The following is a 24,500-nucleotide window of genomic DNA, read 5'->3' as shown; positions in this document are numbered from 1 at the left end:
CTAGGTTTTATTTAGATTCTTGCCAATCAGGAGACATATACATCTAAAACTCAGACGTATTTTGCTACTAAGAACCCAAAACAACATTCTACTTATCTATTCAACAAATGTCCTAATAACCTGACAGCCTCGCAATACCCCGAACATTACACGAAAAGCGGCCTAGACGGTCCCCGGACACCGTCAAACTAGGTCGAATTCTGGGAAAGCCGGACGGATGGCAGCCCTAACGAGTCCCAACGACTCCCAACAGGCCTAACTGACTGGTTAATATCTTTTCGGCACCGAACGTACGTGTTTCCGGCAAGCGAAACAAACGTACGTACTACAATAACATTCGCTCCTTATTATGTGTTACTCATACGGCTACGACTGACAGACGCACCGCTCACAGACACTCCACAACCAACTTGCTGAATAATGTTTATATTGTATAGATTACGTAAAATAATTACGACAGCCTACGCAACGTTTTAATTAAAATAAACGTCTCCCACGTTATGATTCATTAAGCTACTCAATCAATAATCTTCTGTAGGGCTACGAGGCTGTGGCAGTCCTGTTTCCTCACCGGAGCGAATTCTCCCCTCCACCAATGCCGGTGAGTTCGGAGGGTGTCAGTCAAGTTGCCAGTCAGGTCGCCGTCGAGCAGATTATCCCGGAAGTTACCCCGGCTGAGCTTAACCGGGCGGTTGCCAGGCTCCGCGGCCGTAACACCGCCCCGGGACCCGATGGAGTCCCTGGCCGCGCTTGGGTGCTCGCCATACCCAACGCGCTCGAGCCGAGACTGATAACGCTGTTTTCGGCGTGCCTTTCAAAAGGCACCTTTCCCCGTAGATGGAGGACGGGTAGACTCACCCTCATTAGAAAAGAAGGCCGTCCGATTGAGTCGCCCTCGGCCTATCGCCCTATTGTTTTACTTGACGAGGTGGGCAAACTTTTTGAGCGCCTATTGGCCGCCCGCCTCGTCGAACACCTGGAAGAGCACGGTCCGGACTTGAGCCCCAACCAGTTTGGTTTTCGCCGAGGACGATCAACGATGGATGCAATCATGCGAGTCAGGACCCTGACGGAGGATGCTGTCGCGGGGCGGGGAGTGGCCGTTGCGGTGTCTCTCGACATCGCCAACGCATTCAACACCCTACCCTGGAGCTGCATAACAGCTGCGCTCCAATTCCACTGTGTGCCACAATATCTGATTCGTGTGATTGCATCGTATCTGTCGGAAAGGACGGTGATTTACCCCGCGAGAGACCAATGGCGCGAGAGGTCAATGTCATGCGGTGTTCCACAGGGATCGGTTCTCGGCCCGACTCTGTGGAACATTGGCTACGATTGGGTGCTGAGGAGCCCACTAATACCCGGGGTCGACCTCACGTGCTACGCGGACGACACGTTAATAACCGCCCGCGGAAGCACGTACCGCGAGGCGATGCATCTTGCAACGGCTGGCGTCGCCGACGTAGTCCATCGCATCCGGAGTCTTGGCTTGGCTGTCGCCCTTGAAAAATCAGAGGCCCTCTTCTTTCACGGGCCCCGCAATGCCCCACCGGCAGTGGCGCATGAGATTATTGTGGGCGGTGTGTCAATAGGTATCGGCCAATCTATGAGGTACCTAGGGATCGTTCTCGACAGCCGATGGAATTTCCGGGAGCACTTCCGTCGCCTCGCGCCCCGACTTATTGGGGCCGCCGGGGCACTGGGTCGCCTGCTCCCGAACCTAGGAGGTCCGTCAGATGTTTGTCGTCGTCTGTTCACTGGTGTCGTTCGTTCCATGGCGCTCTACGGCGCACCGATATGGGTGGATGCTCTCAAGAGTGCGAACACCGCAGTTCTGCGCAGGCCGCAACGTGTTCTGGCCATCCGAGCGGTTAGAGGGTATTCCACCGTATCGTTCGAGGCGGCATGCGTATTGGCAAGGACCCCCCCGTGGGACCTTGAAGCCCGAGTCTTGGCGGATATATACCGCCAGACTTCGGAGGCTCGGACCCGGGGGACCGGTCCGGACCCGGAGGCTGTCGCGCAGTGGAGGCGCGAATCACGCCAAAATATCCTCCGGACCTGGGCCGAGCGGTTGCAGCACCCCAGTGCTAGTGCTCTTCTCATTAGCGCCATCCAACCGGTCCTCGAGGAATGGTTGAACAGACGTCATGGAACAGTTACGTACAGACTGACACAGATTCTGACGGGCCACGGCTGCTTCGGCCGATTCCTATTCAAAGTGGCTAGGAGAGAGCCTTCCCCAGCATGCCACCACTGCGGGCATATTGAAGACACGGCCGCCCACACATTGGCCGAGTGTCCGGCTTGGGCGACGGAGCGCGGAGCGCTGGTTGCCGTGATAGGGCCCGACTTATCGCTGCCGGCCGTAATTCGCTCCATGCTCGGCAGCGACGAGGCCTGGACCGCGATGCTCGCCTACAGCGAAGCCGTCATCGCGCAAAAGGAGGATGCCGAGAGGGTCCGGGAGCTAGACCCGAACGCAGACCCGAGGCGCCAACGCCGAGTCGGACGAAGGAGAGTGGCGCATGATCGTCGCCCACCCTAAATTGGGTCTCTGGCAGCGGACTGGGCGCCCGCTGCCAACTTGGAGGAGAGACTCCAAGGAAGGTCGATGGCCGTAGTGTCCGGCCATCGAGCCAGTCGGTCAAGGAAGGGCCCCCGTGGAAGGGGCAACCGCGTGGCGTGCGACTTGCGGTTCTAAGCGCAAGCAGTTATCCCGTCGCACGTCACACACGCGGAACAGACAGACACTCGTGGGGTTTTAGTGGTGTATGCCCGCCCTTTTGGCGGGAGAGTCCCACATAACCCTGTGCTCCACCCAGGGCATAGGGTATGCGTAATGCATTTCCCCACGAAAAAAAAAAAAAAAAAAAAAAAAAAAAGGGCTACGAGGCTACGTGTCTGCCTAAATTCGATTTACTTCGAAGACTAATTAATCAATTACCCACTAGGAAATATTAAGTAACTTTGTTTGACAAATAAAGCGATTGTTTTACTGTCGAATCTTCAACACTTAATTCTAAACCCACGCTATACAAAAACAATACGAAATAGGTCGATCGGAAATAATTTATCTACGGTCCTGTTGATAGGATTTGACATTCTTTTTTATTCATTCATACAATAATAATAGAAATTACTCTAGCCACTGTGGGATGATCATTCATAAAGAGTATTTGGTATAATATTTCTTACAACATTATTTGTTGCCTAATAATCTGCTGCCACATCTGTTTCATGATTTATGAACAAGCAACTTCCACTATGTACTGTTTGTGCGACGATAGGAGTACGGGATAAGTAATAGCTGTAATAAACATATCAACGGGCGCGTCTGGTAGCCAAGGTCTCACCCACGACGTGCCTCTACTCTACCTACCTTCAAACTCAGGATATTTAACGATGTAGGAGAATCGCAAAAAGTTTGGAAAGTATTCTATTGATTCAATGAAAAGGTCGCTGCAGTAGGCGTGAAGGTTACTCTTGATTAACAGGAAAACTGGAAAATCGATTGTGACTTACAAAAATGTACGTATTACGCGTTTAATTAAACTTACTACAGGAAAATTAGGCGTGGGTAGTATGAAAATTAAAAATTATACTAATTTCACGATCAATTGTGTTCTAGAGTCCTTTTATGGTGTTATTCTTCTACAACTAGTACTTACTAAGAATTGTGATTCAAGATAGACAACAATACGTATAAGTAATTAAATAATCCTGCGGTTTGTCTTCGTATAATGCCACTGCGTCACGCTGCAACTCGATATAGGTAAACCCTCTGTCATAACTCTATGTATATTTATTGCAACATTCGTAAGGTGCCTACAATTTAATGAAATAAAAACAATTGCTTAATTAAATGAGCATTTGAATTTAAGTAAAAGTAAGGTCTTTGTTGTTCACGGTGAACTCTTTTAATTTCAATTACCATTTCAAAATACCGAATCAAAACCATTTATACTAAACTAGGTCATTATGCTAATATTATATCTGCATTTTTTGCAATTACTTGACCCTCATAAAGAGCGATAAAAGTCTCTTCCTTCATAATAAATTGGAGCAAGTGCCCTAGTTGTTCATTATCCAATTTACGTAATGATCATGACCGTTCCATTCCACTTTCTACGCAGTCTTTGTGTAATGCACTTTAAAACAATAACTATTGTTGTTATCTATTTAAGACCTACTATTACCGTTTATGTTTGAACATAAACTATTTGATTAGCTGTTATTAATAAACATTACTCTCAGAAATGACATTTATTAAGATTAAGTACTATTTAATTGTCAATAAAAAATATGACCAAATAAAAAAAATACAATGTAACCATCGACTCACATCCATAAGCCTGTAATGCCAAGTGGTAATGAATAATTGTATAAATACGGATATTCTCGTATAAAAATACATTTTCTCATTTTTGAATGGTGCTTACCTCGCCCCACGCTCATTACATGTGACAATCATCCAATCAGAGCGATCACAACTGTGGACGCGTGAGAATGCTCCGATAACGCATACTGCATCCTCCGAGGGCAATGGAACCATCAATTTATTCGCTTATTACATGATGTGATTTACAAAACATAAATTAATAACAATACTGCGTTACAATAGGGTTTATATTTAGAATGTCACAGGTCAAGTTGTACTACGAGTTTCCTTTCCAAAACGATTGTAGTAGGTCTTTAGTAAGTTTTGTTATGGCTATGAGTAACAATGATTCAAACAATTATGTATTACATTGGTGTAAGGTTATTTTCAGGTGTGTGTCCTTAAAATGATATATTTTACCACAGTTATGAAGTGTTCTAAAATTCTATTAGCTTATTTCCTCGTGAATATTATAAAACAGTAACCCGCCTTGTCTCTGTCTGCGACTAACTTAAAAATGCTAAATGTATTGATTTTCAGGCAGTTTTAACCAAAAGATAGGCTCAGACAAGAATGGCTGTCAGGTCCGCTAGCGTTTACATCATAATATCGGAGAAGAATATGAGCTATGGTGTAACACGCTAGGCTGCGTGTACTGTAACCACAAATAACACTGGCTTTAGTTGCAATAAAGCTATATTAAAATAGTACGCTTTATCTGCAATGTTTATAATTATATACCTAATGTGCAAATTTTCCTTCCTCGTGACAAATCTCATCACGTTGGAATGAAATGAAATTGAAATAACAACAATCCAATAAGCATCAATTAAGTGAAGTCAACTGATAACCCAACCTCTTTTACAGATTTATGTGGGCCGTTATTCAATTTATAACAATTTTATCTCAACTGTGTATTTTATTTTTATAATGCTTATCATTGCACCGACACAATCTGCCACCCAAATAAAATTCGAGATGGCTGGATAAAGGATAATATAATCAGATAAATATTGATCAGTTATGCATATAACTTCTTCAGGCTAAATATCCCACTAAATGTCATGCGTAAATTATGCAGTAACTTTATGAAATATTCATATAACCATAATGGTCAATAAATTTGCAGAAGGAACATAATCCCTAACGTTGAGTAAATAACACTTAACACAAACCGTATGGGATGCTGTTACGCTCAGATAAGTATGAATACGAGATTTTGTTGTCTCACGTCAGGAACAAAAGCGATATCATCCTGCCAGTGAGCATGGCTGATAGTTCTAGCAAAATGTAATTCTCTAGATTGCCATTCCTAACCGCAACGAGCGGCCCATTTTGGTCGGAACAATGACAACAAACGTCAAGGATATGTGAGTAATAACAGAGGTACTATCAAGTTTTGGATGCACGCCTTTTATCTCTTTCTACATATTACAATTGGAAAGAGACAACAATGTTTTGTTGCATGACGATGGTATTGTTGAATAGGGATCCTTATTAGGTGCGGTGCGGCAACGAGCGCGCTGCGGCATTTCGCAACGTGATATCTCGTACAGAGCATTAAATATTCTGTGACCAAGCCCTCTGTTATATTGGACTAAAACTTTGAATATTACGATAGAAATGTATGAGCAAGATGGTGTAAAACTACGTTTCACGACGAACATACCTTCCCTTCGATAATAATTTAGGAACAAGCGATCTCGATAATTCGAATAAGCAGATGATAATAAATTTAATTAGTAAATTACTCTCTACGAAAAACAAGAAAATGACTTCGCGCAAAAGCTTCAATAGGTCAATAGCTAATTTCAAGTATCCGTAGTATTATATGATATCGTAAAAGTCCGTTCAATTAAAGTGCAATTTGTGACTACTTCGATCTTCCTCTCATTTCCCCTGGGGGTAATGAGAGGCACCTGTACTGCGCTTTTTCGCTGCGGTCAATAATCCTTCCCGGCGTAACGATCATACCCGATCCCATTATATCCTTGGGGAACACTCGTCTACTGAATTGAACATACATGCAGTGCATGTTTCGCAGTCATTTAAAAAACATTTGGCAGCTTTTCATTATAACCACTAGAGATATTCTTAACATAATCCCTAAAATCTCTTAATAAGCCTGAATCTCAGGTCTAAAAAGCTTGGTATAATTTCTTAAGTTTAAAATGCGATTTATACAGACATCAAAAAGTTCTCACAATAAAAAGGGTTTCAAGAACACAAAATAACGAGTTCAACGTAACTCGTTAACTAACATACGTTTTGAGTGCTTAAGTAAGAAGTTTAGACGGACTTCGTCAAGAACATTACGTACAATGGCATGCCACTGTTTCCTCGGAGAAATACTTTCCTAAAAGAATTCGCAAAATATACATTTTACAAGCTTTTCTCGCGTTGTTCGTACATTTTTTATAAGTAATGACCGTCGTGTTTTAAAGCTAAAACGTTTACTGGTACATATTTTTATGGCGTCGCTCGGCAGCTGCTCTCTTGTACCTCACGTATTGTACATTACATACACTTATTTACAAACGAAATTGGCAGGTGCACCACGTCTACGAATAGTTCGCCGGTTAATTGTACGTTTCATAGCTGCCCAGTACCACAAACCTTTATAAAGGTGTATATAAAAAGTGCGCACTGACATTTTGCACGGCTGCAATTATCCTTAGTCATTCATAAATGAATAAGACGGCTGGTATCCGATGTAGGTGAATCTACAATACCTGCTACACATTGCACCTGCGCTTCCTTCCATAAAACTTTATACACGTATTTGTATATCCTGTTACTGACGACGTCGTAACGATATTTCAACCTTGCGCAGAAGGAATTTCATTTGTAGTAGGACTTTCAGACAGCTGCTCAAGACGGCAGCGCATAGGTAAGGGTTTTTAACTTGTTAAGCCCTCAGTCATTTCTAAATCTTGTCTTGTCGAGATCTTGCCTACCACAAAAGAATGTCAACGAGATTCTGTACGGATAAACTTTCTTAATTATTCTGAAAGCTTCAGCACCGTGAAGCTGAAGGCAGAACAACAGTGCGTTAAAACTGGTGTGGGTAGTCATGATATCGCATAAATTATAATAAACGAACTTTCGGCGACGATGAACTCACACTGAACTTTATGCCATGTAAAAATTGTTCACATTTCAGCGGCTGTGCTATGAAAACAAGTTTAAAGTGTCAGTTTCAAGCATAATTTATGCAACACGCTAGAACACGAGTAAGTTTGGGCAAAACAGTGTTTCACACCAAAAGCGCCGCTATAAGCGAAGTTTCAAACAAGTATTGGCACATGAAATGCAACCGTGTTGTTAATGTTGTATTGTTAGACGTAATATAAACGGTGCAATGCCTTTATATGCCTCCGCGTGGGTTACAGCATGGAATTTCATTAATTTGACAATGTATTCAAGATTGTGTAGGCGGATGCCCTCCTTAATTGTTATTACCTTAATATTTAATAAGGATTAGCTAATAATTACGCATATTCACCTCGATAATGTATGTTGTAAAAGGTGCTCACAGTTCGTGATGAAGCGGTCCGTTGAAGTAGCGCATAACATTATGAATTCTATTAATACAAAAACTTGCGGGTGTGTTTTATGCATACCAAGATGTCCTAATAAACTGTATAAATGCTAATTGTTGGCTAGCATGACGCAGTGGGCATACATTCATCAGTTGTGTAGGAGCTGGTGCTGTCGACAAGACAGATAATCGTGATGTGGAACCAAAGTAAATGGTGCATGGAGTACGTTGCACTCGGATGCTAGAATGCATACTTTCTGTTTACTCCGTGTGTAATTTTACTACGTTTTTTCTTTAAATAATCGCTAAAAAGTTAGAAATTAAATTGATATTCAGAAAGCATGAAACGGGGGAATGTTATGAACATAGTTGTGAAGATCTAAACGATCGAAGAAAATAACTGAAGTAACAATACAATCGTTCGCGGGCAAAGCATAAAATAATATTTTATATATCGTTTCAACTTGAACTGTTAGATGTTAGTGTGTGAATTGGTCATGTATGAACGAGTGTCGTATTTACAAAACTATAGTAACACTTCTATTTATAGGGGAAATGACACCCGCGCTCAAACAAGCTACTAAAATACACATGTGGTTGAATGAAGTTGGTGAATTGATTGCTCAAATCTCGCAATTGGTCGGTAAATGGTGTTAATTTAATTACGCTCACAACTGCTGATCATGCGTGCGCTCTTAATTGCAGTTTGTTTTAGGGGTCGTTAAATAAGTAATAAAATCAAATAGTTAGTTCTATCCTAGTTTCAGTTAGTCTTATTACAGATGCTTGCAAGATTTCCTCACTTAGAAAAAGTTTCTTACTTGGTAGTAGGTAACTTCATAACCATAAAAATAAACAAAACCATGTATCATGCTACGTTAAATGGGTATGATATTTATTTAAACTGCACGTTCAATCGTAATAGACAAAACAATAGTTAATTATTGTGATTATAGACAATAATTGTTATGCTGTACTCATATCCAGCATTCAAGAGCATGCATAAGCAATAAAAATAGGGGAAAAAGTCTGATTAAATCAAGGGGAATTAAAATGCAGGTGTCGATAATACGGAACCGAGCACGCGTGACGACACACTCGTACACACTTGTATAATTATTATGGCTTGTACAAGTACTGTTAATTTATACATCAGACCATTTACTTAGCAACTGTTCACTAAGCTTGAGGTGCATTACAAACACCCTGCTACCTTAACTAGCTGTGGTAGTATTATTTTACAGTATTCTGTTACCTGTAGCGCTATTCTTTACATCTACAAACGGCTAGCTATCGAGAAATGTTGTATGAAATCCTGATAAGCGCCTCTAACGGGCACTGTAGGAACTATTTTTGTTGTTAATTTTTAATGTCAAAAACTTGTCAATAAGACGTTATTGACAAGTTTTTGACATTAAAAATTTAATTTACGGAATTGCGCTACTGAAAGAGTCTTGATGTCAAAAATCTGGTAGTCATTATTGTACTGAATGGATATTATGTATTTAGGAAAGCATTTTAGCAGTACAGCTTTTCAACAATAACCACTTGAATCGATTGCTCTGATAAATGCAGCGAAAGATTATTAATCACGCGCTTGGTTTGATTCAGTTTCATAAAATACAAGTATTTTTGTGAAATTCACAATTCTTCCAAAGAATGAGTTTTATAAAACGTTTCCTCTTTATATCAGAAGGTCAGTAATAAATTGTTTGCGGTTTTTTTATGGCAAGAAAAATACATAATATCCTTCGTAATATCTTAAAGTAAAGTATTAAATATACGACAGGTCTGTCCCAAATCTATAAATCGCGGATAATCTTATCGGGTGGTATCTGTGCCAATGACCAATTTACTTGTGAGACGTCAGTTACAATAACATTGTCCAACCTTGGCGGTCATAAAGGAACGTTTATGAGCCCCACCAGTTAGAGCTCGACCCTCTTCAGGCGATACACACCTCGGCTAAACAAAATTGCTACAGGAACTGCAAAATTGTCACCATTAGTTTTGATCTGCTGAATTCTGAGGGCAATTAATTAACAAATCATGATCAAACCTTCTGATCAACTGACAAAACAAAAGTGACACTAATTCCATCAGTTACGGTGTTGCAGGCGCCATTTAGCTCCAACGCATAAAATTTATTATATTATTCATGGTTTGAAGCAATTTGCGAATCGCAAGTTTGCGTCCAAACCGCGGAGGTGTGCTCCAACGCTCCAAGGATATCCATTTACGGCATTACATCATCTTCGACGAATCCCAGAATTATCCCGTCTCGTTGAGATGTTAAAAAAAACTCGTCCTCTCAACACGTGATTCACCGCGTTTTAATTTGTATGAATCACCAATTAATATATGCGAATATGTATGTGGAGTGCACGTTTATTTTTATTCACATTTATGTAATTTATACGCACTTATTTCACGATAATTTATGTTTTAATGCATTTTGCCATTTGTACCCATCGGTTGGTAAGCAGGATTTAACCATAAACGGCGTAATAAACAAAGTGATTTTAGTTTCGTATGATATATCGTTTATATCATCAAACAAATAATATCTTTAACTGGTCTAATGGACTTTTTAATCGACACGTAATGTTAGGGCGTATAAAAATGTCGAGGTCACTTCATTGTTCTAGTGTTAATCTAAATAAGGCATACTCGTATGACTTTATCTTTGGTATAAATCCAGGAGTTATGTTTTCGTCGCGTGACCGAAGGCTGAAGGTTCACCCGCCTCTCATTTTCATATTACACGTTTCCCTACTTTGCGTTGTCTGTCACACCGGCGACATTTAGTTGCCGAATGGAGTAATAGTTGCCGCATCACTGTCTCTTGTGATGAATCTCCACTTAACTAGTGTTGCGGTTAATTCACGCGACCTGATATAGCCGCGTGTCTGATTAGAACATCGTTGTCACGTGTAAGGCAGCTCTGAGTCACTTGGAGCGCCTAATATGACAGAGTTCAACGCTGATGCGGATAAACGTACATTCTACAAACATAAAGACAAGCTACAAGCTAGACGAATTCGGCTAAGTGTTAGTGACGCATCCTTCCACGTAATAGATTTTTCATGGCATTTCTGAGAGATACTTGGATAAAGTTACAATAATAGAATCATTATTGAAATTAGCGACAGAACATAACTTTGCGGAAAAGGACAGAAGATTCTATTTTACTTTGTGCTGCGACAAAAAAGTTGCCGGTCTATGAAACCTTATCAGCATCGACGTTTTATGAAACTAGGCATCACATAACGGGGCACTAGACTTTTAATTAGTTAATGACCACTTGTCATTTGTTTCGTGATGCGCATATTCTTATTTTTAATTACATTTAAAAGTATTAGCCTGTCACCGTGTTGATTATTCATGACACATAATCTAATTTATTAAACAATTATGTACGTCATTAGGCGACGGACAGGAAATATCAAATCGCTGCGGGAAAAATGTAATGTCAATAAATTGTAACACAATAGTCTTAAGGAAATTTCATTTTCCTCTGACTACACTATAGTATTAGCGGTGACTTAGGTAATAGGAATATTAATAAACCATAAGCATCATATTTCTCAAACGGCGCCAATTTCAGACTAATATATATCGTCAATGATTTAATAGGACATAGGTACATACGTAAGTGCATTGAATGACACGCAGTACTTCAAGATTTAGAATTATATACCTTTGAATTCGAAAGTCACGTTAAGCAATACACTCAGTAATATACATTATCATTCACAACATTACCATCCAAAAAAAGCCGCACATTATTTATTTACACAGCGAACATTGAGTGAGCGTAATGTGAAATGCAGATAAGTCAACAGAGTGGGTCGCTTAGGAAACAGGAACAGAGGGCAAATGATAAAATAATCGTACAACTCGTTCCCGTACCAATAAACGAGCGATGCAGTCTAATCGGATGAATATGATCGCTTCCTGGCATTGTTTAAAAACGTTCACATCGGCATACTGCGGCCTCCGGTTTCGCCAAGTCTTGTACCTTAGCTGTCCAAATAGAATTTATTACTTAGCTTTATTGATAGATTCTAAACGATAAAGATTCTAAGGGATTGTTTTAATATACCGTACTGCTATTTTGCTGAAGAAGCAGAATGTAAAATACTAGTACCTATTCACATTTATCACGAAGAAATATGTATCTTTTATCCCCGACCAACGACTGCCATAAGTTTTTCGGACTTTTGCTGATGCTGTCGCACTTGACCCTCTATTATTTCGGTTTTTTTTCAGTACACCAGATGTTAAAAATATGGATCTCCTTAAAAAAAGGATAGAAGGACTGAAATATTTCTTTTATAAAGATACGCTGGGTGGTAAAACCGGATATTTGATAAAAATCTTAAAACATTTTGTTGACATTGTACTAAACTAAATATACACCTAATAATGATAAAACTGTCTGTTTTATCTAGTCACCATCTATCACTGTAATAATTTCTACCACGATAACACCACATAACGCGTTTTCAGTGTTTTTACATAATATTTTTTACGTATTTTATATTTTAGATCCAGATACCAGTTGGAAAACAAACAATTCATATTAAACAATCGAGAAAATCTATGCGCAGTTCTCGATAAATAGCCTGTATTGTAGTAATTGTTTGTTACATTTACTGGTTCTCAATGATATAACCGAATGATAGCTTAGCATTACATGACCTAATAAATCGATTCAGTGGAGCGAGAGCTACGAAAACGGTAATGTTTTGCTGGCGTAACGTGATAACGTGTTGAGTGATTTCCTTAGCATTGTTTATAAAGGATACTCTATGTATACGAACGAAAGCTGTCCTTTCGATGTTGTGTCAATAAATTTAAGAGTTTTCGGCACGACTGGGGAGGTGTTTCTGAAGAGTTCGTGTAATATTTCTTTCTTTGATTTACTACTAAAAGGCGGATCACATGCAAATTACCTTACGGAAAACTAAACGAAAAGTCCCAATAATATGCAGACTATTGCAAACCTATAGATCAAATGTATCTACAATCATGTTGAATCCACTAAATTGTCGATTTCATCTTTTTAATCTGAACATTCACTTCCCTATGTGATTGACCTGTTTTCTTAATCTACAAACTGGCCTAAATATCTTTTTAATCTAAAGAATTTCCGAGACTATCTGAGCACGTTGTCAAGTATAAAAGAAACTGTTTTACCCAAGGGACCGCATCGGTACGGAGAGACTGAACATAGTTAATACAGTGTTCTTTGTTACTTTTGTTTACACAATAACATACGTACTGTATGTATTGTTAAACGATTTTTCCTGTACATTATAACTGTTCTAGTTTGTAATCATTAAATAATAGCCAATAATAACAATGATTTAATAATGTGTGATATGTTTGCATTGTTGTTTTGAGATTTTGATAAATGCATTACCAATACTCAGAAAAGTAAATATGTTAGGTAATGTGCAAAATATTTGTACGATTTTTATATGTGACTCCTTCCTTGGTTGTAGTTTTAACCGGCAATGAATAAAACAGCACTAAAAATGGTTTTATACGAATAGTACACGGAATTCAAGGAAGCTAATCAATTATTTGCCCTTCTCGTAACTTCGTGTCGTATTCTGTTTCTTGCCAATACGTAGGAATTATTTATTGTGTCCTAACTTGGGCTTTTGACCTTTGCACTATTGAAACAATTGTTTAAAAGACAGACACGATAAAGAAAATATACGTACATTTAGCGGTAGTTTATCTATTTAATAGTGCTTTTTTATATGAGTTTAAACGCTATTGAATAGATAAACTACCACTACTCTGAAACCGTGGGTTAGACGATTTTTTATCGGATTTAGGTTTACTTTTGTACTAGTCTCATTTTATTTTATTATTGCTCATCCTACCTCCGACCGATCTGAAATTTTACTAACGAAAAATAATCAGATTCCGAAAACACAGAAATCCATTCATTTCTGAGTACCAAACCGTGCATTTCGTCAAGCAAATAGGCCACCACTCACCCCCTGAATCTCACCCCTTATTAGCTAACAGTTCAAACACTCCAACTCGCCCCCTAATGTTACTAGGTTAAGAGTACAGTCAAAAACATTTAGCTCTAGGTAGATAGACAATAGTATACTTATTTATATTAAATTAAATTATAGATACGTTCTTTCTCCGCACCGACGGTTTCAGCACTTAAACTATTCGTTATTTCCTATAACTTTAAATACTGAAAAATTTGGTTCTGAAAGAGAAAAACCTTTTGTATTATTAATAAATAAGTATATTAATAATACAAAATTAGTTTTTAGTTAAACTAGTCCGATCAGGCAGTTGTTGTGTTTTGATAGCCAAGATACAGACTGCGCCTATTGTGGTTGTCATAAAATATTGTAATACTAGACTGGGAATAAATTATTTTTATTTAAAACACTTTAAGTACACAGTTTAATTTTCGTTTCTGAATCGCGCCATTTGCCATCTAATGTCTGCATTGATAATCGCATGTTACGTCATTTTCGGAAAGTAATGGCTCAGCCCACAAGACGAATATAATGTGTTATTGTTCTCTCGGTTTATCGGTCTCTGTAGGACATAAAGCCTCGCTAACTTTAATGTTAGTAATATGGTCTGTAATCTAATAAAACAGCCTGTATTGTTATGTCTTGTCTTGAAAATACGACAAATAATCCGGCAATAAATTTAAAGAAAATTGTACTGTATCAATCACTAACAAATTATTGACTGTTAGTACTAGGAATGTAGTCTTTCCGTATTTGCAATTGAAAAGGCGTAAAATTAGTTCAGTGCCTTGCAAACATAAATCTGCATCGGTTCTAGTACTTGTACACTAGTTCCCAACGTCAATGAATAACTGTAACGAATCTGACAAATGACATCCCCGGCTATTCCGTTTTGTTACGCGTCCAATATAAGGTCAGCTTGAGTAATAACATATATCAGTATATACGTAGTAAAAGGATGCAGAATATAAAGTTAATATTTTACCCGCACCCTCTAATATCCGGGCTGGAATGAATAAAAACGCTGAACACGGGAAAGGATCCTCAAAGGAAAAACTAACTTTATTCATCTTTGTTCTTTGAGTTTCAACAAACGATTAGACTCTAGCTTTTCGTGGAAATACGTTACATTAACTGACAACCTCAATTGAGCCTACTTACTTATTGAAGGAAACCTATTTAGTGCCGCAAGGGCAATAACATTCGCCTTACAGCTTTATACCCTAGATTTATGCAACTTAAAACTTGATTAATAATGCGTTTGTATTGATTTCTTTATTGTTAAGACACCACCATTGTCAAACTACTTGAATGTTTCATACACTTGTATATCATTTGAATACTCTAAGTTTTAACAGATTTTTAGCTGGATAGTTTGTTTAAAATATAGATATTTACATGTATTTTTGACTAAATCTATCAGCCGTGTTCTGTGTCTTTGCCTAGCTCTTTTTCATGTGCTAACGTATATATTATCTTTGTTATAGGTGGTGCCACGACTACTAGGTTCACTGGTCGGTGGAGCGATGAGTCCCACGCAGCACCTCGAACAACAGCAAGCCCTTGTCAAGCAGTTCGCAGAAATATTAGAATTCGTTCTCAAATTCGATGAATACAAAGTAAGTACCATTTATTTAATGACATCAGAATGAACGTACCTTCGAATTAAACTGATGTTGACAAATTACCACTAAAAGCTTTCTTTCGTCAAAGAAAGAAAGCTTATGAAAGCGTATGTGCCTGTGTTAGACTCAACCTCATTGCTCTTAGGGTATGGTTCATATTTTGGACCACAGAATAACTTACAGATTTACACAAATCCTAGTAAGCCTTTTGCTGAATAGCGAAAATCGTTTTGAAATTTTACTGCATTTTTTGGTATTATCTCCTCATCTGGGGCTTATTAAACCGCGAACGAGATTTTTCGATGCAACGTTCTTCCTATTGTTAGCGAAGTAATCACGCTGACCCCAATTATACCGCATTCATTATTCACTAGTTGTTACATGCGGTACCGCTCGCCCTATTGCTGCTTAATCATTAATATTATTATTCAGGTAAGCCTGTCTGTCAAATTGTTTCATTAATTACTTTGTTGTACTTCACAGTTGTTTTGTTAGACAACAAAAGGAATATCGTTTTTCCATTAAAAGGGTGTACATTGAGGAAGCGTTCTTCTAAACAAATTTCTTTAGTGTTTTTCCTCGTACGAAGACTATTTTCATAACAATATGAAGGAAGGTTGAAAATATGCGATCGTTTTATAGGGCATTTTATAAAACTGATGAAATTATATTTTGGGAAAAGACCCTCGCCCTGCAGTGAGACAGTACCTAATGGGTTAAAAAAAATCCTCGGTAGTTTTATGAAAGGACTCATGCCCAATAATATAGCGGTTCAAAATTACATTAAAGTAAATAAAAATAATAACTCCTTGCTTAACCATTTTATGCATCTGCTCATATAAAAATACCCTCGGTTCACCTGAAGGTTGGACATTGATAGATTGATTAAAACCGGTTCATTGGTTCAGAAGATTACACCAGGCGCACGCACAAAATAACATTTACCCATCACGCGCTAACCCTTGTTATAAACATACTAGTTTCTACACTCGTTTTTACCACTAGGATTTCAATTATTTAATTTTCTACTCCCACTCCTACTTTACTTGTTCGGAAGAAGACCTTTGCCCTGCATTGGGACAGCCATGGGTTAAAGAACAACCTACTATAAAACTGATATACAGATTTCGCGGCATCTATAGTGTTAAATTAATACATACACGCCTTTTTCCCATAGGATTAAGCAGAGACCAAAGAACGCCACTAGGTACGATTAAATAAATTAAATTAATATCTGCTGCGAACACCTCCAGTTTCTATAGAAATCCGTCGATCGTATTTAATATTGATACTGAACTGTCTCAAGGTATCTCCTTTGCATCCTTTGTAGCAGAAGTCGTGAAAGCATTGGCTGTATCCACACAATGCCGATAAGCTATATTGCGCTGTTGTGTCGAGAATTTTTAATATGCAGCAGCTCGGGCTTCGAAAATGAACCAATAATACGGCTACCATCTCACGGTCTCACCCATGGGTCCTAACATAACTGGCCTAATAGGTTGTTTTAATAGCAGTTCGTTTTTTTTTTAGGGGAAACAAGCGTCCTGTTATGAAAAAATATATTTCCTCTAAAAAAATCTTGTAGCTAGGCACAGATTCGATATATTTCGAAAAAATCTTGAACGAAAGAGACTGGCAATATTGTAACAATATTATTTTTAAAAGCGCTGCTATCTAGTTTGTGGGATCACGTCAATACGCGCTTTGATACAATTTACTAACTTTCAACAAACTTTGTTTCATATAGCTCTCGTGGAATCTATGTGTTTGTTCGCTGTGGGTTCAATTTATTCTCTCGATGGACGATTAAAGTTTAGTTTGCCTTTGAGCGCATAAAAGTTTTGAAAAAGATTTTGTCATAAACATCGTCTCCATTTTTTTGTTGAATTTGTTGAACAAGCACATTATTTTCATAATGCATTCGTGAGTCAAGCTTTACCTACACGTGTTTCGAAATTAATGATCCAATAGAATTTATCCTGAGGGTAAATGTCATCCTAACGCTTTCTATTCCCTGCCTAACAAAAGAGAAAGCATGCATATCAAATGGATAGCACACCACGATAATAGGCTGTTTAACAGTGTCGCGTGCCTCGACATTTAACCCAGATCACACACTCTAAAAAAATATTAAAATCTATAAAAGCCCCCAAACCTACAAACGTACTTACAGAAGAATAATAAATTCTATGAATACGAAATTTCGAAACGTAAAACCCTTCGGAAATTGCAACAATTCAAACCTTCCGTTTTTCCATTTTGTCCAACGTCCATTGGTACTTGAGCCACAATACTTCCCAAACCTTATTATAAATGCATTCCAGATGCTCTACTTCTAAAATTGTATAGGAACTATATAATATCACAGAATGCGGTGAAGACAAGTTTTATTTTCTTCGGTGCCTTAGATTTATGAAAACCAGTAACACCATTGTGAAATCTCACATTTTAATTTTAACCTCTCACAACGGAAGTACCATGTGTGTAATCTCCTGTCATATTTACTTATGCTCATCAAATTCTTCTACAATATTAAACCTTTTACCAAGCGGTGCCTGAAAAGTGCCTCATGACCAATGACCGTCATATTATTTGCCCTCCGCAGTACGTTAACCCTTCACTAATACAACTAAGTTGACATTGCCTCCATAATTCACGCATCCCGAAGTTCACCAAACTTTGCTTAACATTTACCGATCAATGTGAACCTTTGAATTTGAAAAACAATTTCACTCCGGTCCATAAACGAACATAATCAGCAAAAACGAAATCCAAGTATTAGTGGTTAAATAAATACTATCAGAAACAGGACATTCTAAATATATCTTCGCTGGGTTTTCCATGTGACATGAAACTATAGCTTATACAACAATGTATAGTCCTAAATTTAAAGGAAAATTCAATAAAAATCAAACTCAATAACTGTCATTGTCACATGAAAAGGTCAAAGAAATGTTGAAAGCATCAAAATAAAATCTCTCTACGATAATCTTTAAAGAACTTTGTCAACAACAGCTGTCATTAAGAATTAATGGTAGTTAATTACTTATAAGAAGTTGCCTCCTTCAATTAACTTGATAGAGTAATAAAAGGGTCTTAGATTTCTTACTCCTTTAATCTCTTCACCATAGTACCCAATGACGTCATTTCAGAATTTCTTAGACAATGACTAGTTAACTGTCTGTGAAAACAAGCTTCATATTACTGCATTGTACATAGGTTCCAAATTCAGAACCTTAAAAAATCTTTATATAGCCAATGTTATCCAAAATAGCCTAGATTAGCCTAGGTTTTCAATATATTATGAAGTATTGTGTTTTGAAATAATCGTAGACATCATAAAATGCTGATGCAAGTAAATAGCATAATTTGGTCTGGCGTATGCAGTCTTACCTCATAAATTCATAACATATTTCTATTTTAACTAATACATTACATTCACAATGACATTATTCAGCGACAAACAATCACACGTATATCAAATGCGCATATTCAGTACAAACGTAAAAAGCAGGGGTTCCCAACCTTTTCTTAGTCCGGGACCACTTTTATACTATTCTTTTCCCAGGGATCACTTTTATACTATTTTTAATTAGCAGGGACCACCATGTATGTATATTAAAAAATAAACTGTAATAATCATCCTGAAGCGTTAATCCGCAAATAAATACAAAACAAAAAATAGTAAGATTTTTTTAGATAAACTTTTGTAATTTTGTAATCGCTTTTTGCTAATCTGATTTCTGAACTTGCATTTAAGAAATAAAGTAAGAATAACAGTCTGTAATTAAAGATTCACTCGCGGACCACTTTTTGACTTCTGCGGACCACTGGTGGTCCACGGACCACTGGTTGGGAACCACTGGTATAAAGTAATTGAATTGAAACCCTTTTGACCTCCACCTTGTGAAGTCGTTGCTCCTCGTTCGTTGTCAGCTGAACATTCGTGATTACTATTTATTGCACTTCAAATCTATTTATTTTGTTCAAAGTAAATGTGAATTGGTTGATTGTCTTTGATATGTCTATTTGAGTAATGCGAGTTGGTATTGAGTTGTAGAATTTATGTTGATGAATTGGAGTACTTGAATGTTGATTTATTTAGTGTTCAACCTTATTTATGGTTTCGCATTTTATTATTTTCGATCTTGATTTTAGTCTATGTCAAAGTCAATTGATACAATTGTTATAAAAACTTTTCTAAGATAGTAAATTCACTGCTTTTCTTGACTGTCATCATGCAGATCTTACAATGTTCTTACAAACCTCGTCAATCACAACGCATATTCAGATCTTGCAATGATATTTCAGTAAATCACAAACTACTTATAACCGTACACAAATCAAATCATAAAACTATTACTTGTTTACCAACATAATTTATAGTCAAGCAGCGGAAACCGTGATTGCCCTTATCTATAATAAGTAGCAGATAATTACTTGTACAGAATTGAACTGGCGGCCATAATTAATCAAGAACGGAGCTATCTCAACATTAGTCATCGAATGGTAGGCACGGATCGTTGCGAACCGAAGACATTGTCGTAGAAAGTGAGGCTTGGCCTGACCTCGGACACTGTGACTCACTAGTTTCATGCATCGTGTTTATTTACATTTATTTCTTGTTGTTTGATTCGGATGAAATTCGGTAATAGAGGGAAAAACCGAAATTGACGGTGACTCGGCTCTAATGAGTTCTGATTTCACAAGGCTACGAGATAGTTTAACTGCCTCCGTGGCGCAGTAGTTACAAGTCGCTAAGCCGCTGCCATTGCGACGGTCGTGAGTTCGATTCCCACATGGTACAATTATATGTGCGGTCCATAAATAGTTGTTTCATGTCTAGTTTTACTTTGTGGCCTTTGTGTGTATGTTTGTAAAAGTCCCCACGACACAAGAGCAATACTTACTGCAGGCGTTGTCATTTCCTTAAAGAAAAGAAAATTAAGCTTACTGATCTATTAGTGGAAAAATATGACTGTGGTACCTACATATTTATATCGTTTATTACATTCCTGGCTTTGATAATGGGGCACAGGATAATGTTTATAATACATTCAATAGACTTTTCCCTGCATTCGGTACAATGGACTGAAAATAATTTGAGTGTGGTAATTTTGTTCAATATTATACCATAACAGTAATGCATGCATTTAGTATACTATTGTGTTATTGTTGAAAAGCATTTAATGTCAAATAAGCTATTATTCTCATCAATTAAGTTTATGTGGAATCTATTATATTATGTACTAGCAAACCCGGCGAACTCCGTTTCGCCACCAAATGGCTTCGTTTTATGTAACATTTCGTTTTGTGATTAAGAGATGAAGAAACATTTTTTTATGTTTTATATTTGAAAAGGAAAAAAATATTGCATTTCACAACAGTAATGAATTCATTTTGAATACAAAAATGAAGTGTCATTTAGTTGAACTTCTCTAAGTATATGAAAGTGAATCCAAAGTAAATACTGAATCGAAGCGTTATACGTGTCCGCAAATTATTCGAAGATTCATTGTAGTGCTCTTTGGTAAACCACATTTTTTGTTTTTTGGTCTGACGTTAACACAAACAAAGCGGATGGTTTACCAACTCGTGAACACGCAACGTATAACTGTCCATGTGAAAAACAATGATTCTCTAAATTTATCCCGCAAACACTAAGCGATTGGCCTTGCGACTTGTTAATTGTCATTGCGAACGCAAGGCGAACTGGAAATTGTAATCGTTTGAAGTCAAACGGAAGATCGGTCGGAATCATTGGTATTCGAGGAATACATACATTTTCACCTGCGTACTTTCCGTTAATGATGGTTGCCTCAATCAAATTCGACATAAGTCTTTTTACCGCAAGTCGAGTACCGTTGCAAAGTCGCGGTGGATTCAAATTACGCAATATCATAATAACTGTACCAACTTTGAGTTGCAAGTTATGTGGTGGAAATCCTGGTAACTCCAGAGAGTTCAAAAACTCCGTCGGATAATTTACTACTTCATCGAGATTTGTTATAGAATCAACGGATTTGTATGTCACCAAATCGCCTGCTATTTTTGATTGAATGGTGAAATTCAGTGCGTGTACATCATTATTCTTTGCGGCAAGAATTGCTCGTTCACTTAACCAAGCATAATTCTGATAATTCTCACTAATGTTTGGAAAAACATTTTCAATAAGAGCTAATTGAGAGTCTACAAATCGACAAAAGTCGTTGGTAAGAGTAATTAATCCAGATGTCGCATCAACTGGGACTTTTCCATTTCCAACAGCTAACAATTGTTTGGAAAATTGTGCAGCACTTTGATCATTTTGAAGTTGAACTCTCATATTAATGGTTAGCGATAATGTTTTTACGTTATTCCATAAAGGTGATGCCTTCAGGCAAGCATTCAATTCATCTGCAGGCGTTCCACGGGGAATTACTGGCAAAGTCTGCCTGAAATCGCCTGCCAACAATATCATCAAGCCGCCAAAGATGTTGTTATTTCGCCGAAGATCCTTCAGTGTCAAGTTAAGTGCTTCAAGTGATTTCTTATGTGCCATTGTGCACTCATCCCAAACAATGAGCTTGCATTGCATCAACAATTTTGCCATTGCACTGGATCGGGAAATATTGCATGTTGGAGTATCAATTGTGTTTAAATTGAGTGGCAACTTAAGCGCAGAATGTGCAGTACGACCGCCATCTAGAAGAGTCGCCGCAATTCCAGATGATGCTAACGCCAAAGCTATGTCACATCTTGATCGAATAGTGGCCAAAATCAATGAAATGACAAATGTTTTCCCTGTCCCTCCAGGTGCGTCCAGGAAGAATAGACCACCAGTATTATTGTCCACCGCTTGTATTAATGTTTCGTATACTTGTTTTTGCTGTTCATTCAGTAACGGCACATTATTTTGAACAAATTCCTGAAATGTATCAACATTGTATTGCAGCTCTCGATTTAATTCTTGGTTGAATGCATCGTGCATCGATCGATTTGGCGCAATCATTCCTACTTCAATCAGTAGCTTGTTTGCAATAGTCAAGCATTGATCCTCAATCAGAATCAATCCTTCATTGTAGATTTCATCGGTTATTTGCATGTCAGGATTATTCGTTTGAATGCGCAAACGATGCAAGATATCTTCACATATGTCGTCTTTGTATTTGTTCCATAACTGCATTGGTTGTGAAGGAAAACATGTGGTGATGATAATTGCGAACAGCGTTCGTATTTGGTACGCATTTGATGAAACAACTGAATCGGCAAGTGTTAAATCCCAATGAGAATCGTTCTCCAGCAAACCCAATAGTTGACATGCTTCTCGATATGTTTGGCATTGGTGGCCATTCACAGTTTTCAAATGCGCAAATGATTTTGGTCCACGTACATTTACCAACAGCAGTCGCAAATAAAAACATTCATCATTTCTAGGATGAACAGTATACATACGACCTAGTGCATCAGAGGAAAACACCTGTGGCCAATCTGGAACTGGGGTGCCTTGTTTGCGACGTTGGAATTTCTTTGTTGATTGATTCCAAGTGTAATACTTGGGCATTTCAACGTACATCAGCGTCGCTGCGAATGGATCTGTTTCACACATTGAAAAGAAGCTAGTCAATGTTGTCGATGGTGGTCTCTCAGCTCGTTGTGCGGCATTAGCCTCAGTGAAGTAAACTCTTTGGCCATTTTCCAAATGCACTGCTAAATGTACAACTGTGGGATATCTTTCATGAATTTGAAATGACAATAATCGCCACAGTGCTTCATTAGTACTGACGTATCTGCCCATTTGGAAGTTGCTGATTTCGTCATTCGCATTTTCCGACGCAATACCAAACACAGCCATGTCGCTGCCTTTTGTGACGTACTTGCACAAATATTTGATTGATTTGGCCGAATGACAACTCTCAACGTTTGCATGTGTTTCGAAAATTCGTGATAGCAGCGGGCAATATGGTACAATGAATTCATTTCCGATCTCAATCTCTTGATTTTGAACTTTGACTTTAATAGTTCGACCATTATCTTCTTTTGAACGCCGACGATAAACTGGATATCCATCGTGCCCTGTGACTGTTTCAGCAACTAACGGTCGCGGATATCGTTTTGTGCACTTTCCATCAGCCATGCAAGGCGATAATGGATTCAAAGCACCGCACGGTCCATGCACCATCTGCGTCGTCACAATGTCGTGTAGATGGGGATCAGTGACTGGATCAGGAATTTCAGCTGATATGATGTCATCCACTTCATTTGAATGTAATTTGTTCAGCAACCAAATTAGGATATGAGCATGCGGTAGTCCACGCTTCTGCCATTCCACCGAGTACATATAACAACGTGTGTCACCAAAAACTCGATACTTAGTAAGCAAATCCATAATAAACTTGAGTTTTTGCTGAAATACTCTGGCGATTATGTCATGGCGATCTTGCGGTTTTTGTCCCGGTTCCATCTCACGTTCAATTTCCATCCACTTCGGATTGCAAGTGAACGTAATAAACAAATCCGGAGTTCCATAATTTCGCACGTACGTCATAGCGTCTTGAGCGTATTCGTGCATGTGGCGTGGGCTTCCGATATATGATGATGGAAGAATCGTCAGACGTCCAACATTCTGAACATCGCCATCTGAATGAATAGCATCACGCAAGTGTATATAGTCCTCAGATCGTAGCTTTGCCTGATTGTATCGGATGAACGCTAAACGTTCGGTCTCGACTTTGACATACATGTCGACAGCGAATTGCTGGAATAGCCGACGGCACTTCAGAATGACATTCTCCTCATGTGTACGAATCATCAAACGATACGCATAGTAATTCATTGCGCTTAGATTTTTATTCGTTGATACACCTGAAAATGCAAAATTAAATGAATTGTTAATAGAAACCAATAATAGCAATATAATTAGTGTGTGAATATTTTACCTGTAATTGGAT

The 24,500-nt window shown here is 38.4% G+C and overlaps 1 protein-coding gene across 1 annotated transcript in view; it reads left to right on the top strand.

Moving 5' to 3' along the window:
• The window catches only part of LOC142978102 (CYFIP-related Rac1 interactor A), a 40,111-nt gene that overhangs the window by 3,132 nt on the left and 12,479 nt on the right, over positions 1 to 24,500 (top strand). Inside the window, exon 2 of the mRNA XM_076122379.1 lies at positions 15,433 to 15,564. Within this exon, the coding sequence (XP_075978494.1) occupies positions 15,433 to 15,564 (132 nt within the window). The remainder of the gene's footprint in view (positions 1 to 15,432; positions 15,565 to 24,500) is intronic.

The sequence above is a fragment of the Anticarsia gemmatalis genome, chromosome 14 (genome assembly GCF_050436995.1).
Source record: "Anticarsia gemmatalis isolate Benzon Research Colony breed Stoneville strain chromosome 14, ilAntGemm2 primary, whole genome shotgun sequence".
Classification (NCBI taxonomy): Eukaryota; Metazoa; Arthropoda; class Insecta; order Lepidoptera; family Erebidae; genus Anticarsia; species Anticarsia gemmatalis.
The sequence above is the reverse complement of the archived record's forward strand: the minus strand, read 5'-3'. Positions and strand labels throughout refer to the sequence as shown.